Source organism: Hippoglossus hippoglossus, chromosome 6 (genome assembly GCF_009819705.1).
Source record: "Hippoglossus hippoglossus isolate fHipHip1 chromosome 6, fHipHip1.pri, whole genome shotgun sequence".
In the NCBI taxonomy this organism is placed as follows: Eukaryota; Metazoa; Chordata; class Actinopteri; order Pleuronectiformes; family Pleuronectidae; genus Hippoglossus; species Hippoglossus hippoglossus.
Window position 1 is genome coordinate 4,575,099 of NC_047156.1, and position 19,029 is coordinate 4,594,127.

Genomic DNA, 19,029 nt, shown 5'->3' on the forward strand with positions numbered 1-19,029 from the left:
TGTATGCAAGTGTGTGTGTGTGTGTGTGTATTTGTGGTCTCATGGACAGAAGATTGTTGGGCAGTGTAACGTTTCAGATCAATCAGGCAGCGTGCCAGTTCTATATAAATACACCAGGCTTCTATTTACATCGGTGACTTTCACACACAGGGCCAAAGGACAGATCTATACACTGGAACTAGGATATATATATAAGTATATCCCTAATGTATCTGTCCCATGTGCACATCAGCTGACATGTCCGACAGAATTCTACACAGGGCTCAAGTATGACCCTGCATGGACGTAACCTGCATCACAGCATCAAAAACGATCCCACATCTTTTCTGCACTTCTAAATATGCCGCCCAGACTTTTAGTCTTCTCTCCCTCGTCTCACTCAGTTTTAATGACCTGCCAACCTGACACTTTTCCTTCCATCTTTCTCGGCACCACAAAGGTGAAAAAAGGACAAGCATCCAATTAAGAGAAGTGGATCTCCCGAGTGAAAGTTCTATGTTTTATTGATCCGTGCGTCCACACCGACCTCCTCCCGTCACACACTTTATAGCTCTTTGAACTACGTCACCTGACTTCCTCATTTCGTTTCTGTCAGAATTACTAAAGCCCCTGGAGGCTGTCGAACAATTAAACATAATTAAGTCACAATAAGGTCACATGACCTACGGGGTCGTTTTCAACAAGGGGACAGTCTCCCTGCTTCGGGCTTTGAAACAATAACCTTTAAAGTGGAACCAGGGAGCTCGGCAATGAAACAACATGAAATATCAACCTGAGCTAAAGTAATGACAAAAACATGTGTGTGCAATTTTAAAATATGATGAAAGAAACACAGATTTTTAAAAACTCAACTGATAAATGAACTTTAACAAGTTTTAGTAGAACTCAATGTGGGGTGTTTATGAAATAAATATTTTTTGTCTTGGTAGAAGGTTTATTCAGCCGCAGAGGGATCAAGCAAGAAAAACAAGAACAGTTACAAAATATAGAGATTACATTATAAAAGGAGGAGAAATTTAAGATTAGTGTTTTGGCAAGTGTTTGTTAAAGGTGTATTGCAGTGTCGCAGCTTTTTTGTGTGAGTGTGTGTGTGTGTCGAGCTGGCAGGAGTGCTGACGTGAGCGTCCATGCAAGAGAACCTTTTCTCATTACCCACTCTCCAAGCCCTTCTGTCAGCAAAGAGAGAGCACTGTGTGTGTGTGTGTGTGTGTGTGTGTGTGTGTGTGTGTGTGTGTGTGTGTGTGTGTGTGTGTGTGTGTGTGTGTGTGTGTGTGTGTAATTTCCCGTAGCTTTGGCACAATCTGTACGGTGACCTGAAACATAGTTTAGTTTCACACTGAGGCAGACAGATGGACAGAGGGACAGACATATGGGCAATTTAACAATGATATTATTGCATGATATTGTTGTACGGCTGCCATTTTGGTGGCCAAATAGCAGATGTTCAGTGTAATGACTGACGTCAGCAAGCAATCAAACATTATCAATATTTGCGGTTTGACATGACAAATTATAATTTGTCAATTTTAGATTTAATTTCTTGGTTGTGTGAAACTAATCTGATAATTTATTTATGGGCTAGTTTATCTTTAAAAAGTCTCAATTGCTCTTGACACTTCGACTGTACATTGCTGCTCAATCGTGGTGCAGCAAATGAGCTGTGATGGCAGTTGACTGACAGTTGACTTGCATAAGCTCAACCCACCTCAACTCCAGTCAGGTGGTATGTTCCAGTTATGAACTCCACAAAGTCACAAAACAAAAAGATGGACATACTTAAATCAGTGTAAAGTGAATCATGAATATTACCAGGATCTTTCTCGAGGTGCCTCAATATTAAATGTAATCTTTTTTAAATGTTCGCTGCTCCTCTAGTTCTGTTGTGCATTGCATTGTGGGAAATTTGAGTCCATCAATGGTACATTTTAAAATAATGGCCACATTGAATACACATACATACTCTAGGATTGGTATATTTTGGCATTTTACCTGTGTGAACATAGAGTCAAAAACCTGCTGATTGATTAGTGTGTAAAACAAATGTATGACACAACTGTGCTTTGAGATTTCTGGTTCCAATATCTAACAAAGACAGTGAAACATTTATCACACAAGAAGAAGAGCAGTGTAAATAACCTAAATGGTCCAAGGCATTGTTTTCTTTCTAAGATGATGAGTAAGGAGGAAAGCCTCTTCTCTTTGAAATGGGCTATTTCAGCAGACCTGTTTGTTCAGCAGTGCATCCGCCTTTGAGCGGTGCACTGCGTTAGAAAACGATGTCCACATCAGCAGATATTAGCATCAGCCTGCGAGCTAAACCAGCCACGCCAATTGGACAGTTTATAGGCAATTAAGTAACGACAACTACGCTTTGGTACCAGTTCCTTTGGGACCTGGAGTGCATCAGACCGACCTTCAAAACCTCCTCTCAGGTGTCCACATTGCTTTTACACTCCGGGACAAAGAAAGGCCACAAAGCAAATTGTCTGTGGGTTTTATAATAAAGATGTATCCATAACTTGAAAAGCACTCAGAGCAGGCACACCTCCAGCCAAGGCTAATGCTCTATCTGGCCACGTTAAAGAAAGGGGGTGAAATCATCGATCTGCCCCTCAACAACATTTCATGGAAATTGATTCAGTAGTTTTTAAGTAACCCTGTTAACAAGCAAACAGACAAACAAGGGCTGATGAAAACATAACCTCCTTGACAGAGGCAAACAAAAAACACCTGAAATCAAGTGACTATAATGTCAAGGTGACTCCTGTCAACATCATCAAGTGAATAATAATCATTCTCAGAGAATTAGAACACACACACACACACACACACACACACACGCACACACACACACACACACACACACACACACACACACACACACACACACACACACACACAATGTTAGCCTCTTCTTCTTTCTGTCTCCCATTATCCCCCACACTCATATTTTTATCCTCACACCTACTCATGTGAACACAAAGCCTACACACTGCGCTGTGCAATTAGGTCTTTATCTTTGTTTTGCATTGTTGCTAGCTACCACTGTTTGTCCTGACACACACACACACACACACGTACACACACGTACACACACGTACACACACGTACACACACGTACACACACGTACACACACAAGACCCTTGGATGAGTTCTTATTGATATGCTGTACATACACTTACTTCATGGTCTTTGTAGACAGAGCTCTTAGTTGTGATAAAGTGTAAACTGACTAACTCCTGTCAGCACTGCTGGACAGAGTAACTAACACAACCTGTGTGTGTGTGTTTGTGAGTGATGGAGCAAGTGCAACGGGTGAAGGAGAGAGAGGGGAAAACAATGTGATGGCTGATAATGGGTATGAAAGAGAGCATGAAAGAAGAGGGAGATAATCAGGAAAAAGAAGCTATAAATAACTGGAGGTGTCGGTAACACAGCACCCACAATGACTGACACACACACACAATAAGTGAGATGGAGGCATCAGCTGCTCTGTCATCTGGCTCCACTCGCTTGCCATCGCACCTTGAGGTCAAGCAGCAGCATCCTGAGCACATACTCTCGCACACACACACACTCCCACACCATCAGCTCTCTATCTGCTTTTTCTTCAGAACACATATAATCAATTATTTAATTCTGACAGTGGCATGGCTCTAGGGATGGTCAGTCGCTCGGTCAGTCGCTCGGTCAGTCTACCAGTTATTATTACCATGAAATGTAATATGGATATTGATGGCGTCCAGAGGATGAATCTTCCAATTTCTCTACTGTGCCACCACAGAGTTATTAACCTGGTCTGGTTTTCAGTTAAACATCAAGTGTGTTTCCAAACATGTTTTTATCAAAATGTTCTATTTTGTATGTTAAAAGTCAGAGTATAAATGCTAAAACATGGAGAAAAATAAATAACTGAAGGACTGTAGAACAGTTGCTACTTGGAAGTTAAATAAGAATATGACTTAAATATCCAAAGAGGCCTCTGCTCCACTGAAGAGACTAAATATTGCAGCAGTTAAAAACATCACATCTGTGAGGAGTGTTGAGGACATTATTTATACATGAAACGAACATATGCAGAAAACTAGCTTCTAATGGAGGAACCTCTGTTCGTCTGTATTTAGATAGCTTAGATTGGTTTTGAGTGTTTCTCACGACAGCTTCACTTTTCTTCCTGTTACTTCACTGAGAAATGGGCGGATCAGCGCCTAGAGGGCCGGGTGGCACCCAGATATTTTTTTCATTTTGCACATTGTAGTGTTTTAAGAAGGTTGGAATACGACTTCACTGACACACTTTAGGAGCAAAAAGGGGAACACAACTATGTCAAGGCTGCTGTTTTGCTCAGGGCCCATGGAAGCGCAGTGTTGAGTGTAGACCTTTTTAAAAATAAAGACGCAAGCATCAGTTCCTACAGGCGGGCACATTTTGACATATGTGTAATGAGAACCTATTAAAAAAAGTGTCACTCAGCAGAGCACATACCTCCACCGAGGCCCAACAGTCACTCATTGATATCAGTTCCCTAAATATGTCTGATTTATTTTATGAAGGTCTAATAACATTCCCTGGGAAATCTGTGATAATTGTCTAAATCCATGCCCAAACTTTAGGGATTCTTTCTCGGCCTTCCACCACATTTCGTGGGAAATCCGTTTGGTTGTTTTTGCGTTAACCTGATGACAAACAAGCTGATGGAGGCTTAAACAAACCTCCTTGGTGGAGGCAAAACCCATTTTTAACTCCAGAAAGAGTTGGATGAATGAGTTGTGAAACATATTCAAGTATCAATAATCAACTCCAGTTGCCATCACTACATAAATACACATATTTTTGTTATAAATGTGTCAATGCATTTGGCCTTTTCCTTCTTGGGATTACAAGACAACCCTAATTTACTGGTACATCTACTTCTCTAATATATAAAAAACCTGGGGCACAGACTATTATGTCTAGAAGCTTTTTTCCTCTTGTCCCAGGCTATTTCCAGATAACTGGCAATTTTCTATGAATAATACATAAACAAACTCAATCTTTGCACTTCATGCCTTACTTGCATCCCTTTTTTTATCTCACAACTCTTATCTTCAACTGTTCAAAGCGAGGCAGAAAACAGAAAACTCCCACCGAGAAACAGTTAATGTCTTTGACCCCCGTGTCCCCTCTACTAAAAGACAGGATTTCCACAGTTACAGGTTGATTAGGGGTTTCCTCCTTTGCAGAGTTTTTTTTTCTCGTGCTAACAATGTCTCCCCTAATGCAGAGGAGTCGTCCTGGCTCCAGGTTCGGTCATGTGCTGATGGAGGGTTCCTCGTGCCAAGGGACACAGTCTGCTTCACTCCGGTTCAGCAGGGATGTTAGGAGCTGCACACACATGCGTATAAATCCAGGCAGACAGGAGAGCAGAATAATTACAGTTCACTATTACATCTAGGAAGACCTCATTAAATCTGTCTGCCATTATCTCTCTGTTTCACTGTCACATGTTATCTCTATCTGCCGCTCTCCTCTGCCAGGCCTTCTTTCACCCCCTGTTATTCCTCTGTCCTCTCTCTCCATCACTCTCTCTCTCTCTCCGTCTCTGTGCATTTTTTTACCGAACACATCACAATTGTTCTCCGTCAGTCTGTTGTTCTTCCATCGCTTCTCACTCCTCGTTCTTAATCATTTATTCCTCTTTTCTTTGTGCTGCTCTCCTCTTGCTCGCTTCCCTTTCTCCATTTGCAATTAACTATTAATTAAAAAAAACACAGTGTAGATGAAGGGCCCAGCTTTGTCCCTCCCCAGTCACTGATTTCTACAGGGAAACACACACAGGTGCTCATCTGGTAAAGCTCAGTGTGACTTGAGTGGATAACCATAACTGTTGCCTAATTAACAGTTAGGTAGAAACAGCCACACCCAAAACTTTGCATTCATGTCTTGTAATGAAGTTTTAATTTAATTGTGGGTTTTTATTTTTGTCATTCGTCTCTCCACTGTTTACTCAGGACTAAGCCTGATAAATGCTCAGTTCCTTGGTAGATACTCTGACCAGAAATCAGTAATCATGAGTGAATAAAATGTAAATATCTACCCAATATTATTGTTGGCTGGCTATAGCGATACAGCTGCCGAGGTTTGAGGCTTTGCAGCATTGGCTCGCTGCCTCATCCAATCACAGCGAAGCCGTTTTAGCTGTGGTGTGCACATTTTAGGTTGAATCTTGGCATCTGTAACTGCTGATCTGCAAGAGATCCCCTTAAAAGTAACGGTAAAGAAACTAATCAGAATGTGGTACAACCACAATAATGATATTAAGGAGACACATTGTGCTTACATTCAGGTGGATAAGTTTAATTTGCGTTATTATTAGTATTATTATTACGTGGCTTTGTTACGGGACGTGTCCGACTAGCTGTGCTGGGTGTGTAATACGCAAATATGGGCATTGTGATGTCACATGATATCACGATGACCAGGCAGTATCGGTCAAACTACTCACGGGGAAACTTTGGGGTTTTCAACTTTGCATAACTTCTACACACAAGAATACCTACATTCATGTCTCACTTTAAGAGAAAGACAAGCTGTGAGCGCCACTGTTTCCCGCTAACCAGCTACAGTTGACCACAGTGGGGTAGTTTCCCATCAATGTTTTTCTCTGTTCAGCTTTTCTTGGGAGTTTCTTGAAACTTTCAATTGAATCTAGGCCATTTACTGTCTCAAGATCTATCACTGTTTTATATTCACTGCATCTAAGGAACCTGACATCTTGGCTGCAGCCATATTATGTAATCTTAGTTGGCAGCACACTAAGGAGAATACATAAATATGTCCTAGCAAATGTAATTCAACAAATTATATTTGTGTAATTCAGAAGATCAGCAACTATAAACAAGTAAAAACTGTTTAGAGGTGACGTCGTTTTAGCATCACGCGATGGAAAAGAAACAGTGACTCTTGTTCTGCATTTCCAGTTGTCAGCACAATTAGGGAAATTAATTGTTTCCAGGAGCAGCTGATAGCATCAGACCGTGTGTCCTGTCGCCGGCAATTTGACTCACTAGTAGATTGATGGACAGACAGATAGATGGCTCTGGCCTGGAGCCCTAGCACAGCAAACTAAATGTTGGTCCACCACTTTGATTTAGACTGAAAAAACTCAACAACTAGAAAGTTAAGAAAAATAAGTCCTGGATCCACCCGCTTAATTTGAAACCTCCAAAATTGAATGTGTTCTTGCTTGGGTCATGCCCTACCCCTCCCCAGAATTGTGCCATCTTCATACAGCCTCAGCAGAACCTGGTGTTTAGTCCTAGTTTGCAAATGTTATATATTCAATAGGACAGATACTTTTTGTCTATAATAATACTGATAATGATACTAATCTATAAATGTATCTCCTGTATTGATCAAGTGGATGTATGATGTTAAGTTCATTATTTGAATTAGAACACAAACAAACTAACATCATAGACATGTAGCTGCTAAAATATCATTACATTAAACCAACTCCACTTTACGAAGGAGTGAAAAAACAGCAGTGTGAAAACACTACTGAATAGATTGTATAACATTTGATTCCACACTAAGGTGTGATACAACATTCAAACACTCTTCCAGCTATAAACCCGGCCACAGTCCCCATCAGCTGACTCTCTATCAGCTGAGCATGGCCACTGTAACAAGACTCCATTGTCTTGTGGTGTGCTGAACTGACATGAAATCTGCCAAATAGGTCTTACACAAAAAACCACTCACTCTCACAACCACATCAACATATGCACAAAGACAAAAGCATAGACCCCAAAAAAAAACACACACTGTCGACTGTGTATAAGTGCTGTACACACACTGACAGACACACACTCACACAAAGTTTCCTCCCACAAAAGACCTTTGTTTTTTATAAGACTTCCTGATTAGCGCGCGGACCACACACACAGTCACTCTGACCAAGAGAAAGCAGAGGTAGTTTCCAGTAAAGACAGTAAGTAGATGGCATGGAAACAGGTGACAGGTTCAAGGGTGGAAAGTAACTCAGTATATTTATTCTAGTACAGTATTTACATAAAGGATACTTGTACTTAACTCAATATTTTTCATTTCATACTTTGCAGAGATACTAAAAAACCTGATAATGAGCATTTAACTGTAGTTCATTGTAGAGCAGTTTATTGACTTGGCACAATTAGCTGTAGATGGCAGCGTTAATATACTGGATATTTTGGCTTAGTTTCTGGACAGTGGGAGGAAGTGGATATGCGTCGGCCACAACAAACTGGACGTCCATCCTCCATAAGACCCAAAATAAGACTTATCCAAGGAAATCCAACACTGCTTATTGTCGTGTATTTGTCGCAGGAAGGCAATTGGCGATATCAGCCTTGCTTGTCCCTGCTGACTGTGTGTGTCACTGACAGGCTGTCAAGAGGAGACGGAGGTGCACACCCACAGGTGCAATTCTCTATTCATTATACCTGGTTTACCATGAGAGTAGTACACAGCTGCAACCCCACATTTGAAAAGGTGGGTGTGTATATGCCTCGATAAGGTTGTGGTACTTGATATTAAATATAAAGATGTTCACCTTCCTATGTACAAAATGCAAAAGGGACTCAAGACGCTAAACGCACACTTGCACTGAAGGCTGCTCGGACGCGTCGGCGATCACACGCACACATGCAAACACGAGCCCACATGCAAACACAGCTATCATGATGCCTGTTATTTCAAAGCTCACTGAGGCAGCCAATCAAATCATCCTAGAGATGAGCACGCCCAGGGCTATATTTAACCAATGAAGGGTGAGTATCTGGCTGACAGACTGCTTCAGATGACCAGTTACAGACTGTCTCTTCATGCAAGACTTGGGTTGGTGCCAACACGAGTTCCCCTTTAACCCTCCTCCTCCTCCCCCCTCTCTCTCTCTCTTTCTCTCTCTCTCTCTCTCTTTTTGCTCTGTTTTCTGTCCTTGTGTGGAACCATCCCAGGAAAAGGAGGCTAATAATTATCAAAGAGACCAGAGTCCAGGAGAGGAGCGCACTTTGCACCGTGGCCCTGGCAACCTGTCTTTCTTTGTCGCTTCCTCCAACTTGCTCAATAAGTGAGAACATGTTCTTTCACTTGCCAATGTCTCTCCTCTCTTGCTCAAAATGGCTTCGCCGCGCTCCTCTTCCCTCCCCGGCTTCATTTGCACTCGTCCTCCCTTCTTCTATCTTACTTCACCCTCTTCTCTCCTCTCCTGTTTCTTTTCACACTCCCGCAAAAATTGAATCTCTCTCTCCCCCGGTTGCTTTTGCTGGGTGTCGCTGTCACTGAGGATTTTCACTTCTCTCTCCTCATCCGTCCCAATATTCCTCCACTCCTTCTCTTTTCATCCTCACTTCCACCACTCTCTGTCTTTCTGTCTTTCATTCAATGCACTGGGCACTTAGTCCCCTTCATTAAAACTCCCTCTCTGTCTCCCTCCATGTCTCCCACTCTCCCTTTCTGCACAGAACACCGCCACCTTTTTTCTCCCTCTGTCCTCCTCCCCTTCCCCCTTTTATTCTCCTCTTCTGAGGCTTAAACCTAATTATCTCCTGTTCTAGAGAATCCCCCTCCCACACACTCTCACACACACAGTCACACACACACACACAAACACACACGGTGGGAACAGCCTGTGGGAAGCAGTGCAGCCGTGAGGGACGGGCAGCGTTTGTTCTCCCTTTGGGCCGGTCGCCTCTGATCATGTCAAAAAGGCCCAAACACACACACACACACACACACACACACACACACACACACACACACACACACACACACACACACACACACACACACACACACACACACACACACACACACACACACACACACACACACACACACACACACACACGAAGATGGAAAAAGAAAATGAGAAGCACTGTATGTTATACACTCAAGCAGCGTCTGACTGAATGAGGCTGATGTTTGATACCGTGCAGCAATGTAATAGCAACTTTTAGCAAATCCACCCCTTTTTATCTTTGAGGGTAAAAATGGCTGAAACATAAGTTCTAGTAAATGTTCCATTGTAAGAAACTTTCAAAATAAAAGAATAGAAGGGTGAAAACATTGTAAAGCCTTTGGATATAAATTACTTTTGGTTTGTAAACTACAGATCAGCATTGATGTGAGAGCTATAGGAGACATGTCTACTGATGCCGTTCAGCACCTGTCCTGTCTTCTGTCCACAGTTTATAGTCTTATATGGGTCATTCTCTGTAAATGATTTAGAGAGAAATTACTTGGAGGGTTTATCAGGAATGAAAACATGTCACAAGTCCTCATGTGACTAAGAGAAGTCAGGAGGAGTCACTGGGCTTATTTTTTCCAAGGTGTCTAGACCTCACGGCAGCTGGTTTACACCACTGAGTGAACTATCAACACAAAGAGTAAATTTCCCAAATCTAAACTAGTCTCTCTATTTTCCTATTAGTTTATGACATCATAACCCTAGTGTTGACTCTAACGGCTAAACTTTGATGCCACATCGTATCCGCTTAACTCAAACAGATTCAGCCAATACATGACAACATGGGGGTTAGGGGAATTGCAATGGTGTTAAAAGGTCTAAACGTTTTTACCTTCACCGAAGAGGATATGTTTGTTTGTTGGGTGCTTTTTGTCTCGGTGAAACAACTTTTTATCTTTGCCGAACAGAAGATGGAACTTGCATAAATTAGCATTTTGTTTTGGAAATTGTTCTGACAAATTTTGTGGAAATTTTCAGTACATTTGAATGGAAACACGACAACTCACATCCTCTTGACATTTTCACAGTTTCATTGTTCTTGCTCTGTCACAGGAAATGTCTCTTACTCCCTTTGCAAAAATGAAGAAAAAGCACCCAACAAACAAATATATCCTCTTTGGTGAAGGTAAAAAACTTTAACACCATTGCAATCCAACTTTCTGTAATATTGCTAGTTTAGTCACACTTCATACTTGTAATAGTTGCTTGCTGATGGATTAAACCATTCAAAATATCTCATGTCTACCGAGCAAGTTAACCAGGATTGATTAATTCCTCTCCTGGTACATTTACATCCATTTCTGAAGTTTGCCGTCACCGAAGAAACTTTGAAAGGGGAGGGGGGGAGGGGCTACACTTGAACCCACCAGAGGTTAGAAGCTTTTTACGTGGCCAGTAGTGGCATCCTGTTCGATTATATAAAAGTATTACAACATTATTTATTTCTCTCACACACACGTTGAGCCCTGCTGTGGAGGTCAGTTTGCCAGCGAGAGAAACCTTTGCACACGTCTAAACACACACAGGCTTCATAAACAGATGGTGTCTCACACACACACACACACACACACACACACACACACACACACACACACACACACACACACACACACACACACACACACACACACACACACACACACACACACACACACACACACACACACACACACACACACACACACACACACACACACGGCAAGCTCTCTGCACAAGGTAGAGATATGTTCTTCACACATGACCAGATCCCCTTGGGTTGCAGGCCAAAATATTAAACTCAATGATAGAAGATCACATGATACACGTATGAATTCACAGTTTCTCCAACAAGTTTCTTGCACAGTCGTATATTTTACTCTTGCCGTACAAACGTAGACGTACATGAAACCGTGTCGTGGCTTCACACTTTGATGATTCACTCATCTATACACAACTTTAATCTACTCCCTCTCTCTCGCTCTCTCTCTCTCTCTCACACACAGCAAACTTCTGCTCACCACAGAGATCTTATCAGTACCTCGAGTTATCAGGTGTGTTTCCGTGCATCTGTTTTAATGCATATTTTCAATTTATGGATACGGCAAGAGTTATATTAAATATCGCCAAAAAAAGCTTGGGAGAGGTGCAAAAGTAGGTGTATTGATACAGGGTGAATGCTTTCAGGTGCAGTGGAAACAGATTTAGCAAATACATGATGTTGTACAAGAATCACGACTTATGCCTCATGGTTAGATACGTACATGGCTGGAGACGGAGCCTTCTGTCAATACTCAGCGTTTAATTCATCTGTAATTGTGCATGCTTTCTGAAAGCTTACGGATTCATAGGAAAAAGACAAATTGGAGTAATACCCCAAGAAAATCGTGGGGGGCAGTGTAGCCACGAGTTCAAGTGAGACAATCGTAGGACATGAGGAAGAAATTTCAACAATGGCAGAACAAGTTGAGGAGAGACTTTGCGAGTTGGTAAGTTGGACCAATGCTATTTTCTTTCTTAAGAGGTACATCATCACAAGCTCCTCCACGTCACCATGTTTATTGTTGTCCGAACCTCTCAACTCTACACTGCCCTCTAGTGGATGTATTGCTTAACAACCATGCTAACGTTAACAACATTTTTGCATAAATGAGCCTTTAAATGTCAATCAAGCTTCTGCTCCAGAAGGGATGAAAACAAGGAGACGGCAACATTACTTCAATCAATTCAACAAACAAACAACGCTTCCAATCTTATTAATGTTGCGTCCTCTTCTTCTGCTATTATTTATCATTTCAACTGACTCATTTCAATTCCTCAAATGTCGCGGTAAGAAACGCACATGAATTTGCATATTCTTTTGTCAATTTTCTGTAAATCTGGTTAAAATTAGCAGCACATTTCCGTGGAGCCCCGACTACTGCCACCGAGAAATTGCATAATCTTAGAAAGCAAAAATCTGGCTTAAAAAAAAAAAGAATAGGCTAAGAAAGAGGAAACTTCAAGAGCCCATTTCCATGAAGAACCCATCATAAAGACCCAAAATGCCCTCCTCATAGTTTCAATTCTTCTCCACTGTGTGCATAGTGCTCATTGAGGTGATGCACTTCCACTCACTGAGCTCACATGCACAGCTGTGTCACACACTTCAACATATACACCATAAAATCTAAATCTAATCCACTCCTCCCTGTGCGTCTCCGTCTGTCTCTGAAGAAAGCAGGCACACAACCCCCCCCCCCCCCCCCCCCCCCCCGCCACACACACACACACACACACACACACACACACACACACACACACACACACACACACACACACACACACACACACACACACACACACACACACACACACACACACACACACACACACACACACACACACACACACAACTGGTCACTTGAGCACGCCCCAGATGTTCAAAGCGCTGTGAAAGAAAATGCAGCGAGTGCTTTCCGAGCCTCTGATGCGGTTCCGGAAATAGCTGAGCATCTCTGAACAGGAACGCAAAGGCTTCCCTGGCAGGGCGCTGTCCGCCACTTGAAAAGCTGCTTCACTCCCTCTATAATATCACAGGCTCTTTGTGAAGACACACAAACACTGGAATTCATTGTCAAAAAAATAAATAAATCCAGCCTTCAAATAGCTCGGCTCAAAACTTATTCCAGCTTGGAAGTTTCCAACAGAAAGGTGTCTTTTCTATTGGTTTTGTAGTTACACCTTCTAGCACTTTGAAAATGTCTGACTTAAGCTTCTGAAATGGCCACAACAACAACGTTGTTATCAGCACTCTTTATTAGGAAGAGAATTTGCTGTTGCACGTTGTATTAATTTGCTTCCTATTCACAAATAAGACGTCCCCCTGAGATGCAAACAGGGTGGATAAACATAAAACCTGAAATTTCTAAGTAATTACAAGACAACACCGTCTCACAAGATCCAGTTTCATCATCTCAAGAATGACCGAGAACAGCTTGCAGCGAGACAACAGACACACGGAGGTGGCATGACTGGAATGACTGAAAGACGTGAGCGTGACGCAAACCAGATGAACAAGACAATTTGCTCTCTCCTCACAAGAAATCCTGCTAAATTCATTAAACAGTCGCAATTCAAAGCAATAAAGCAGCACACCTGACATCTGTACCAACACCATAACAGCTTCTATATGGACTAACGCAGCCACCTCATATGCATTTGTGTCACTCCAAGTCATATAAATGTGTGATTTACGATGCTTCAGTGCCGTCAGTGCCTTCGGATGATCTTGGAGTTATGGACTACTAAACTGTATGTACATTCAATGAACCCCTCAGCGAGCGTCGGCCAGTCAGAGTGCACCATGTGCTGTGCTGCTGGAATGACCATTAACAGCTGAGAGAGCGGCTCATCTGGATCCACTGGATCATGTCGTTGTGACGTGTCAGTGTACGACCACAGCCAAAGCCTATTATCGGCTAAAACACACTCAGCTGCCTGTGAAAGGGCCCAGCCGAGGAGATTGAAGGAAAACCATATGTCATGGGTGGATTACAGAGAAAATTGTATGGGACTGGGGGGGCAGGGTTTGAGTGTTATGTTGATGTTTGAGAGTTTATCTAAATCTGTGGTAATTCCTATATCGTAGAATTATTGCAGTGAAACAGTAAATACATGTACTATTAGAGTTAACTCTCCATTAAGTACAGTGTCTGTGTTAAATACATTATGCAGAGGCAAATCCTTCCCCTGCAGCTGGAAAAAATCCAAGAGGAAATAATACAAATAAGTCCCGATAGGAGTCACAACAGGAGCACATCATGATGCCATAGGAGACAATAAAAAATCTGACAGAATCTAATTCAGCCACTAAATTCACAGCTGAGCACGACTGGTGCAAGAGTTTCCTGTTTCTAAACTCCGCTGTGTTCGAGTGTCTAAGACGGAGACGTTTAGAAACACATCTGGTGCTGTTTGGTGTGAAAATGGGCAGAGTCGAGATGAGCAAACTCTGAGACGTTGGGAAACGATGACGCAGTCACCGGTGCTTCCTGATTGGTTCGTATTAGTCAAGACTGGACTTCCAGTGATGAACGCAAAACACTGAAAGTTCCACCTCGTCATAGGTCCAAGAATTCCCTCGTCCTACTTCTCACAGCTGTCATTTCTCGTTTCTCTGTTGTCTCCTGCACAGTATACAATCTGCCTCCTGTCTACACCGTCATGTACCAGCCCAGTGCACGTGAATCGTCTCTGAATCTGTGTTTTCAGGTGCGTTAATATGGACTAATATGGGATTAATACTGATACAGGGCTAAAACACTCATGTGGGCGGGGATCAATTGAGTTTCAAAACAAAAGTATAGTATGGATGGAGCCAAAGAGACGGACACAGCCAGTGGGCGACAACCAAGCACAACAGCCGGTGGCAACTCATATTCCAAAAGTAGCCTGTTCATATTTTGAGCTAAAAACAACACATGGCTGCGACAAAGGATCGTTCTCAACTCATAATTATTTTGCGTGACGAACAGATATTCTATTTCCATTAATACAAAAACAAGTACAAAATCCTCACATTGAAGAAGCTGGAACCAATCAATCAGCGGAATTTATTAGAAAAATAAAATGTCTGAAACAATAGTTTGACTGTTTCCTGTCAGACCCCTTGGCATCCATATACTGAGACTATGCAATATCAATTAAAGACCCCCCCCCTCCCTTTCCAGATACTATTACTAACATGATTCGTGTGTGTGTGACTAAAAGATCAAATTGATTAGAACATGCGTGTTCCAAGTTTGCATGAGAATTACCATTTTTATTCCGGCGTCACCAGTGAGGTCTGGTGACAGGGCCACACCTCAGCCCTTTCACTGATGCAGGCTTGCGATGAAAACTGAAACAATTCCAAAGCTCAGTAAAAGCTTCGCTAGAGGAAGTATTGGACTTAACATTTTATATACGAGAGGCGACTTGATGTATTTCCGCAACATGTTCAAACAACACATGTATACACAGCAAATCAGTGCATCTGCATCATGCTCCCACCCACACAGGGCGACATCAGCTGCTTGACAAGGGCTGAGAGCGAGTGACGATTGGATTTCAGATGCGTTATCGAGACCGATCACAGCTTGGGTTGAGTTCAGGGGTAGAGTGGGGTCGACAGAGATGCTCTTAATCCTCTGGGAAATACATGTAAGAATCAAGGTGCTGAAGGCTACAGCCACACACTCATATGTGTGTGTGTGTGAGTGTGTGTGAGAGAGTGTGTGTGTGAGGGACAGACACATAACAGAAAAAGTGATAAAGGGACGCCACATACACACTATAGGGTTATTAGACCGTGCTTATTAAAGACTTACTTCATCTGTTTGACGATGGTGCTTTTCCCTGACTCTCCAGCCCCTGAGGGATAAGAGACAAGAAGACAATGTAAACAGGGTGCATGTGTGAGTGTGTGTGAGTGTGTGAGTGTGTGTGTGTGTGTGTGTGTGTGTGTGTAAGACAGCAAGATGGAGACAGACTGAGAGAGAGGAGGAGGGGTGGGGGAGACAGAAAGAGAGAGAGAGACAGAAAGGAAGGAAGAGATTGAGCCTGTTAAAAAGCTAAGTGAATAAGGACAGCAGCAGTGGGGTGGAGATGCAGAAAAGTTGCTGCACCCTTTGTTCCTCAACATCCTTTCTTCACTCTTTCACCCCCTTTCCTTTCCTTTCCTTACATCCTCCATCTTCCCACTATGGACCTAACACACAAGATAATTCCCCCACCATGAAGAAACCAATGCATCAATCACCCAGAACCCCCTAAAGAACCCAGAGAACCAGCTGAAGGAGCCGGGGGGGCCCTCCCTGCCCTGCTGCAGAGCTACTGCCATGTTTTTTCTTTTCTGTCCAGCATCCATCTGCAGTTACCATCTGAGATGTGGAGTTAAAAGCCTCAACAGGGTGGAGAGCAACCTTCACCTGCTGGTCTCTAATGGCTGTCAGGCTACTGGGAGGATGGAGGATGGGTTTTTAGGAAATCAGAGCAAAAATCTGCTCCTCGTCAGCTGGTGGTGAAGATGATTTATTCCTTCACACCTTCAGATGAGGATTTTCTTACCAGACGCCCACCATGACTACCACACCTTTTCCCACCACTAACACCACCACCACCAGTACCACCAGTAGCAGCAGCAGCAGCCGGGGCTCTCCAGGCCGCTCCCCCCGGGGTAGTCTTACCCAGCAGCAGCAGCTTGACATCCTTGGCCGCGGTGACCCCGTCCTCCTTCAGGTTCTTCTCGATGGCTTTGCTCCGGTCCAGAGCCGCCCGCTCCTCCGCGCTCAGAGTACATCCCATGGTTAGAGAACACAGCTTGATGGCGGTACCGGGAACCAGGATCCACGGAGCAGATTACAAAATTTAAAACAAGCCCAAAACAAGCCCCCCCAAAAAAATGTCTTCTTCTTCTTCTTCTTCTGGCTGGCAGCTCGGTTAGTTTCCTCCCGTGTGGCTCTCGCTTACTCGAACCGGGGGTGTGCGGGGGGGGGGGGGAGACACGGCGCCGTTAAAGCATTGAAAGGAACCCAACGGTCCGCTCGGGTTGGTCCGCGGGGCGCGACGCGGTGGAGCCTCCGGAGCTGAGCGGCGTGCGTTCGCGTCTGTTCGTCCCCGTGTGCGCGCGCGTGTGTTCAGCTTTTTCTTTTAAAACAAAAAAAAAAAATCACGGTTCTCTTCCTCTCTCTCTCTCTCTCTCTCTCTCTCTCCGCTCGTCGACGGGTACTCGTGTGTGTGTGTGCGTGTGTCACTGGGCGTCGGTGAGCAGCGCGGGCATCGCTCGGTTCTCGCGGCGGCTCACGGCGGACCTTCCCTCGGCTCCTCGCTGTCTCTCTCTCCGGGGCGGCGGCTGGGACTCGCTCTCTCGGCGTGTGACGCTACTGCCTCCCGGTAACAGCTCCGGCGGAGAGGGGCTCGGTCCTTCCTCGCTTTCTGTCGCTCAATTGCGGGCTGCTGACGTCAAAACGGGGTGGGGGCGGAGGGGGGTGGGGGCTGGAAGAAAAAGTGTGGAAGGGGGAGAGAGAGAGAGAGAGAGAGAGAGAGAGAGAGAGAGAGAGAGAGAGAGAGAGAGAGAGGTGGTACCAGTGGCGCAGCCTGGCGGGGAACTGTGCAACTACACCTTCTGTGATAGATTGTATTAAAGGGTTAGTTCACTGAAAAATGAAAGTTCACTCATTATCTACTCACCACTATGTTCATGAAGTGTTTGAGTTCATAAAACACTTCAGGGGTTAAACAGCGTTGCAGCCAAATCCAGTACCATAGAAGTAAATGGTGACCACTTCTTCAAACGTATAAAAACAACAGAAACGAATCCAAACAGGCCTCCTGTGGTGTCATCCAAGTGTCCACAAGCCCCGGCATTCAAATTCGACTCGACACAAGGTCATTTACATCAAGTTCTTAGCCCAAACGCCCTCTGTGGTCCAGGCCATAACGTGGCTCCGGGGTAGGACAACAGAGGACCTTTAGGACGTAAAACACGGTGTAAATGATGCTGTTTTGAGTCAAAACAGCAATTAAAAAAACAATGAAGCGTAGACCCAGGTACGGACAGGCCTCTGACACAGAGGTCGTTCCCTGGACCTCGGGATGTGGCTGTGTTCATTTTTAAAAGCCATATCCATGAACAAAAAATATGTGATAACTGACTTAGGCTACCAACAACAAACAGATTGTATAGGATCTAACCTGATGTAGGGGTTAGGCATTGATTTGTGTCAGTGCATGAATATTTTAATCCACGACATGTTAATGTGAGTCCATGAACACTGATCTGCTACAATATTAACAGCATGTTAGTTTTAATACTAGATTTGATTGGTGCATATGTCTATTACCCTGAGAGTGAAGCCTCCAATATAACAGATCAATAATCCTTTGGCAGAAACCGCAAGATGAGAACACTGCCTTTCATCCATTTAAGGGAAACATTCTCCCAGGGGTCGCTAACTGCTGTTGGTAACATCTGGAGTGTGACTGACAGCTGTCGTATTTGAAGGGTTTCATTTCCATCATCACGGTTTCATTATTACATTCGTGGATTCCCCAAAGGTGCTTCCATCCCTCTGTTATAGCCCGATATTACGCACATTTAGATCAATTGTCAACCTCAGCAAACAAGATAAAACTGAGTTGCTCTGTGTGGTTAATCCATCTTTGGTTATTAATTCAAAATCTGAAAAAACAGGAATTAATTCATATAAATGAACTACCTTCATTTAGTTGGGTGGTTGAATTTCAGCCCCAAAATATTTATGTC

General features: G+C 43.4%; 1 protein-coding gene across 3 annotated transcripts in view; it reads right to left on the bottom strand.

The window, feature by feature from the left end:
• gnao1a (guanine nucleotide binding protein (G protein), alpha activating activity polypeptide O, a) overlaps window positions 1-17,739 on the bottom strand; it is an 80,339-nt gene extending 62,600 nt beyond the window's left edge. The window contains exons 1-2 of one of the 3 annotated variants that reach the window (XM_034587195.1): window positions 16,952-17,738; window positions 16,094-16,136 (exon numbers count right to left, since the gene is read on the bottom strand). In XM_034587195.1, the coding sequence (XP_034443086.1) occupies window positions 16,094-16,136; window positions 16,952-17,069 (161 nt within the window). In that variant the 5' untranslated portion in view covers window positions 17,070-17,738. Of the gene's footprint in view, window positions 1-16,093; window positions 16,137-16,951 lie in introns of all 3 variants that reach the window. The other 2 variants (XM_034587193.1, XM_034587194.1) reach the window with 2 other exon arrangements.
• Between the last annotated feature and the right edge of the window lie 1,290 nt (window positions 17,740-19,029).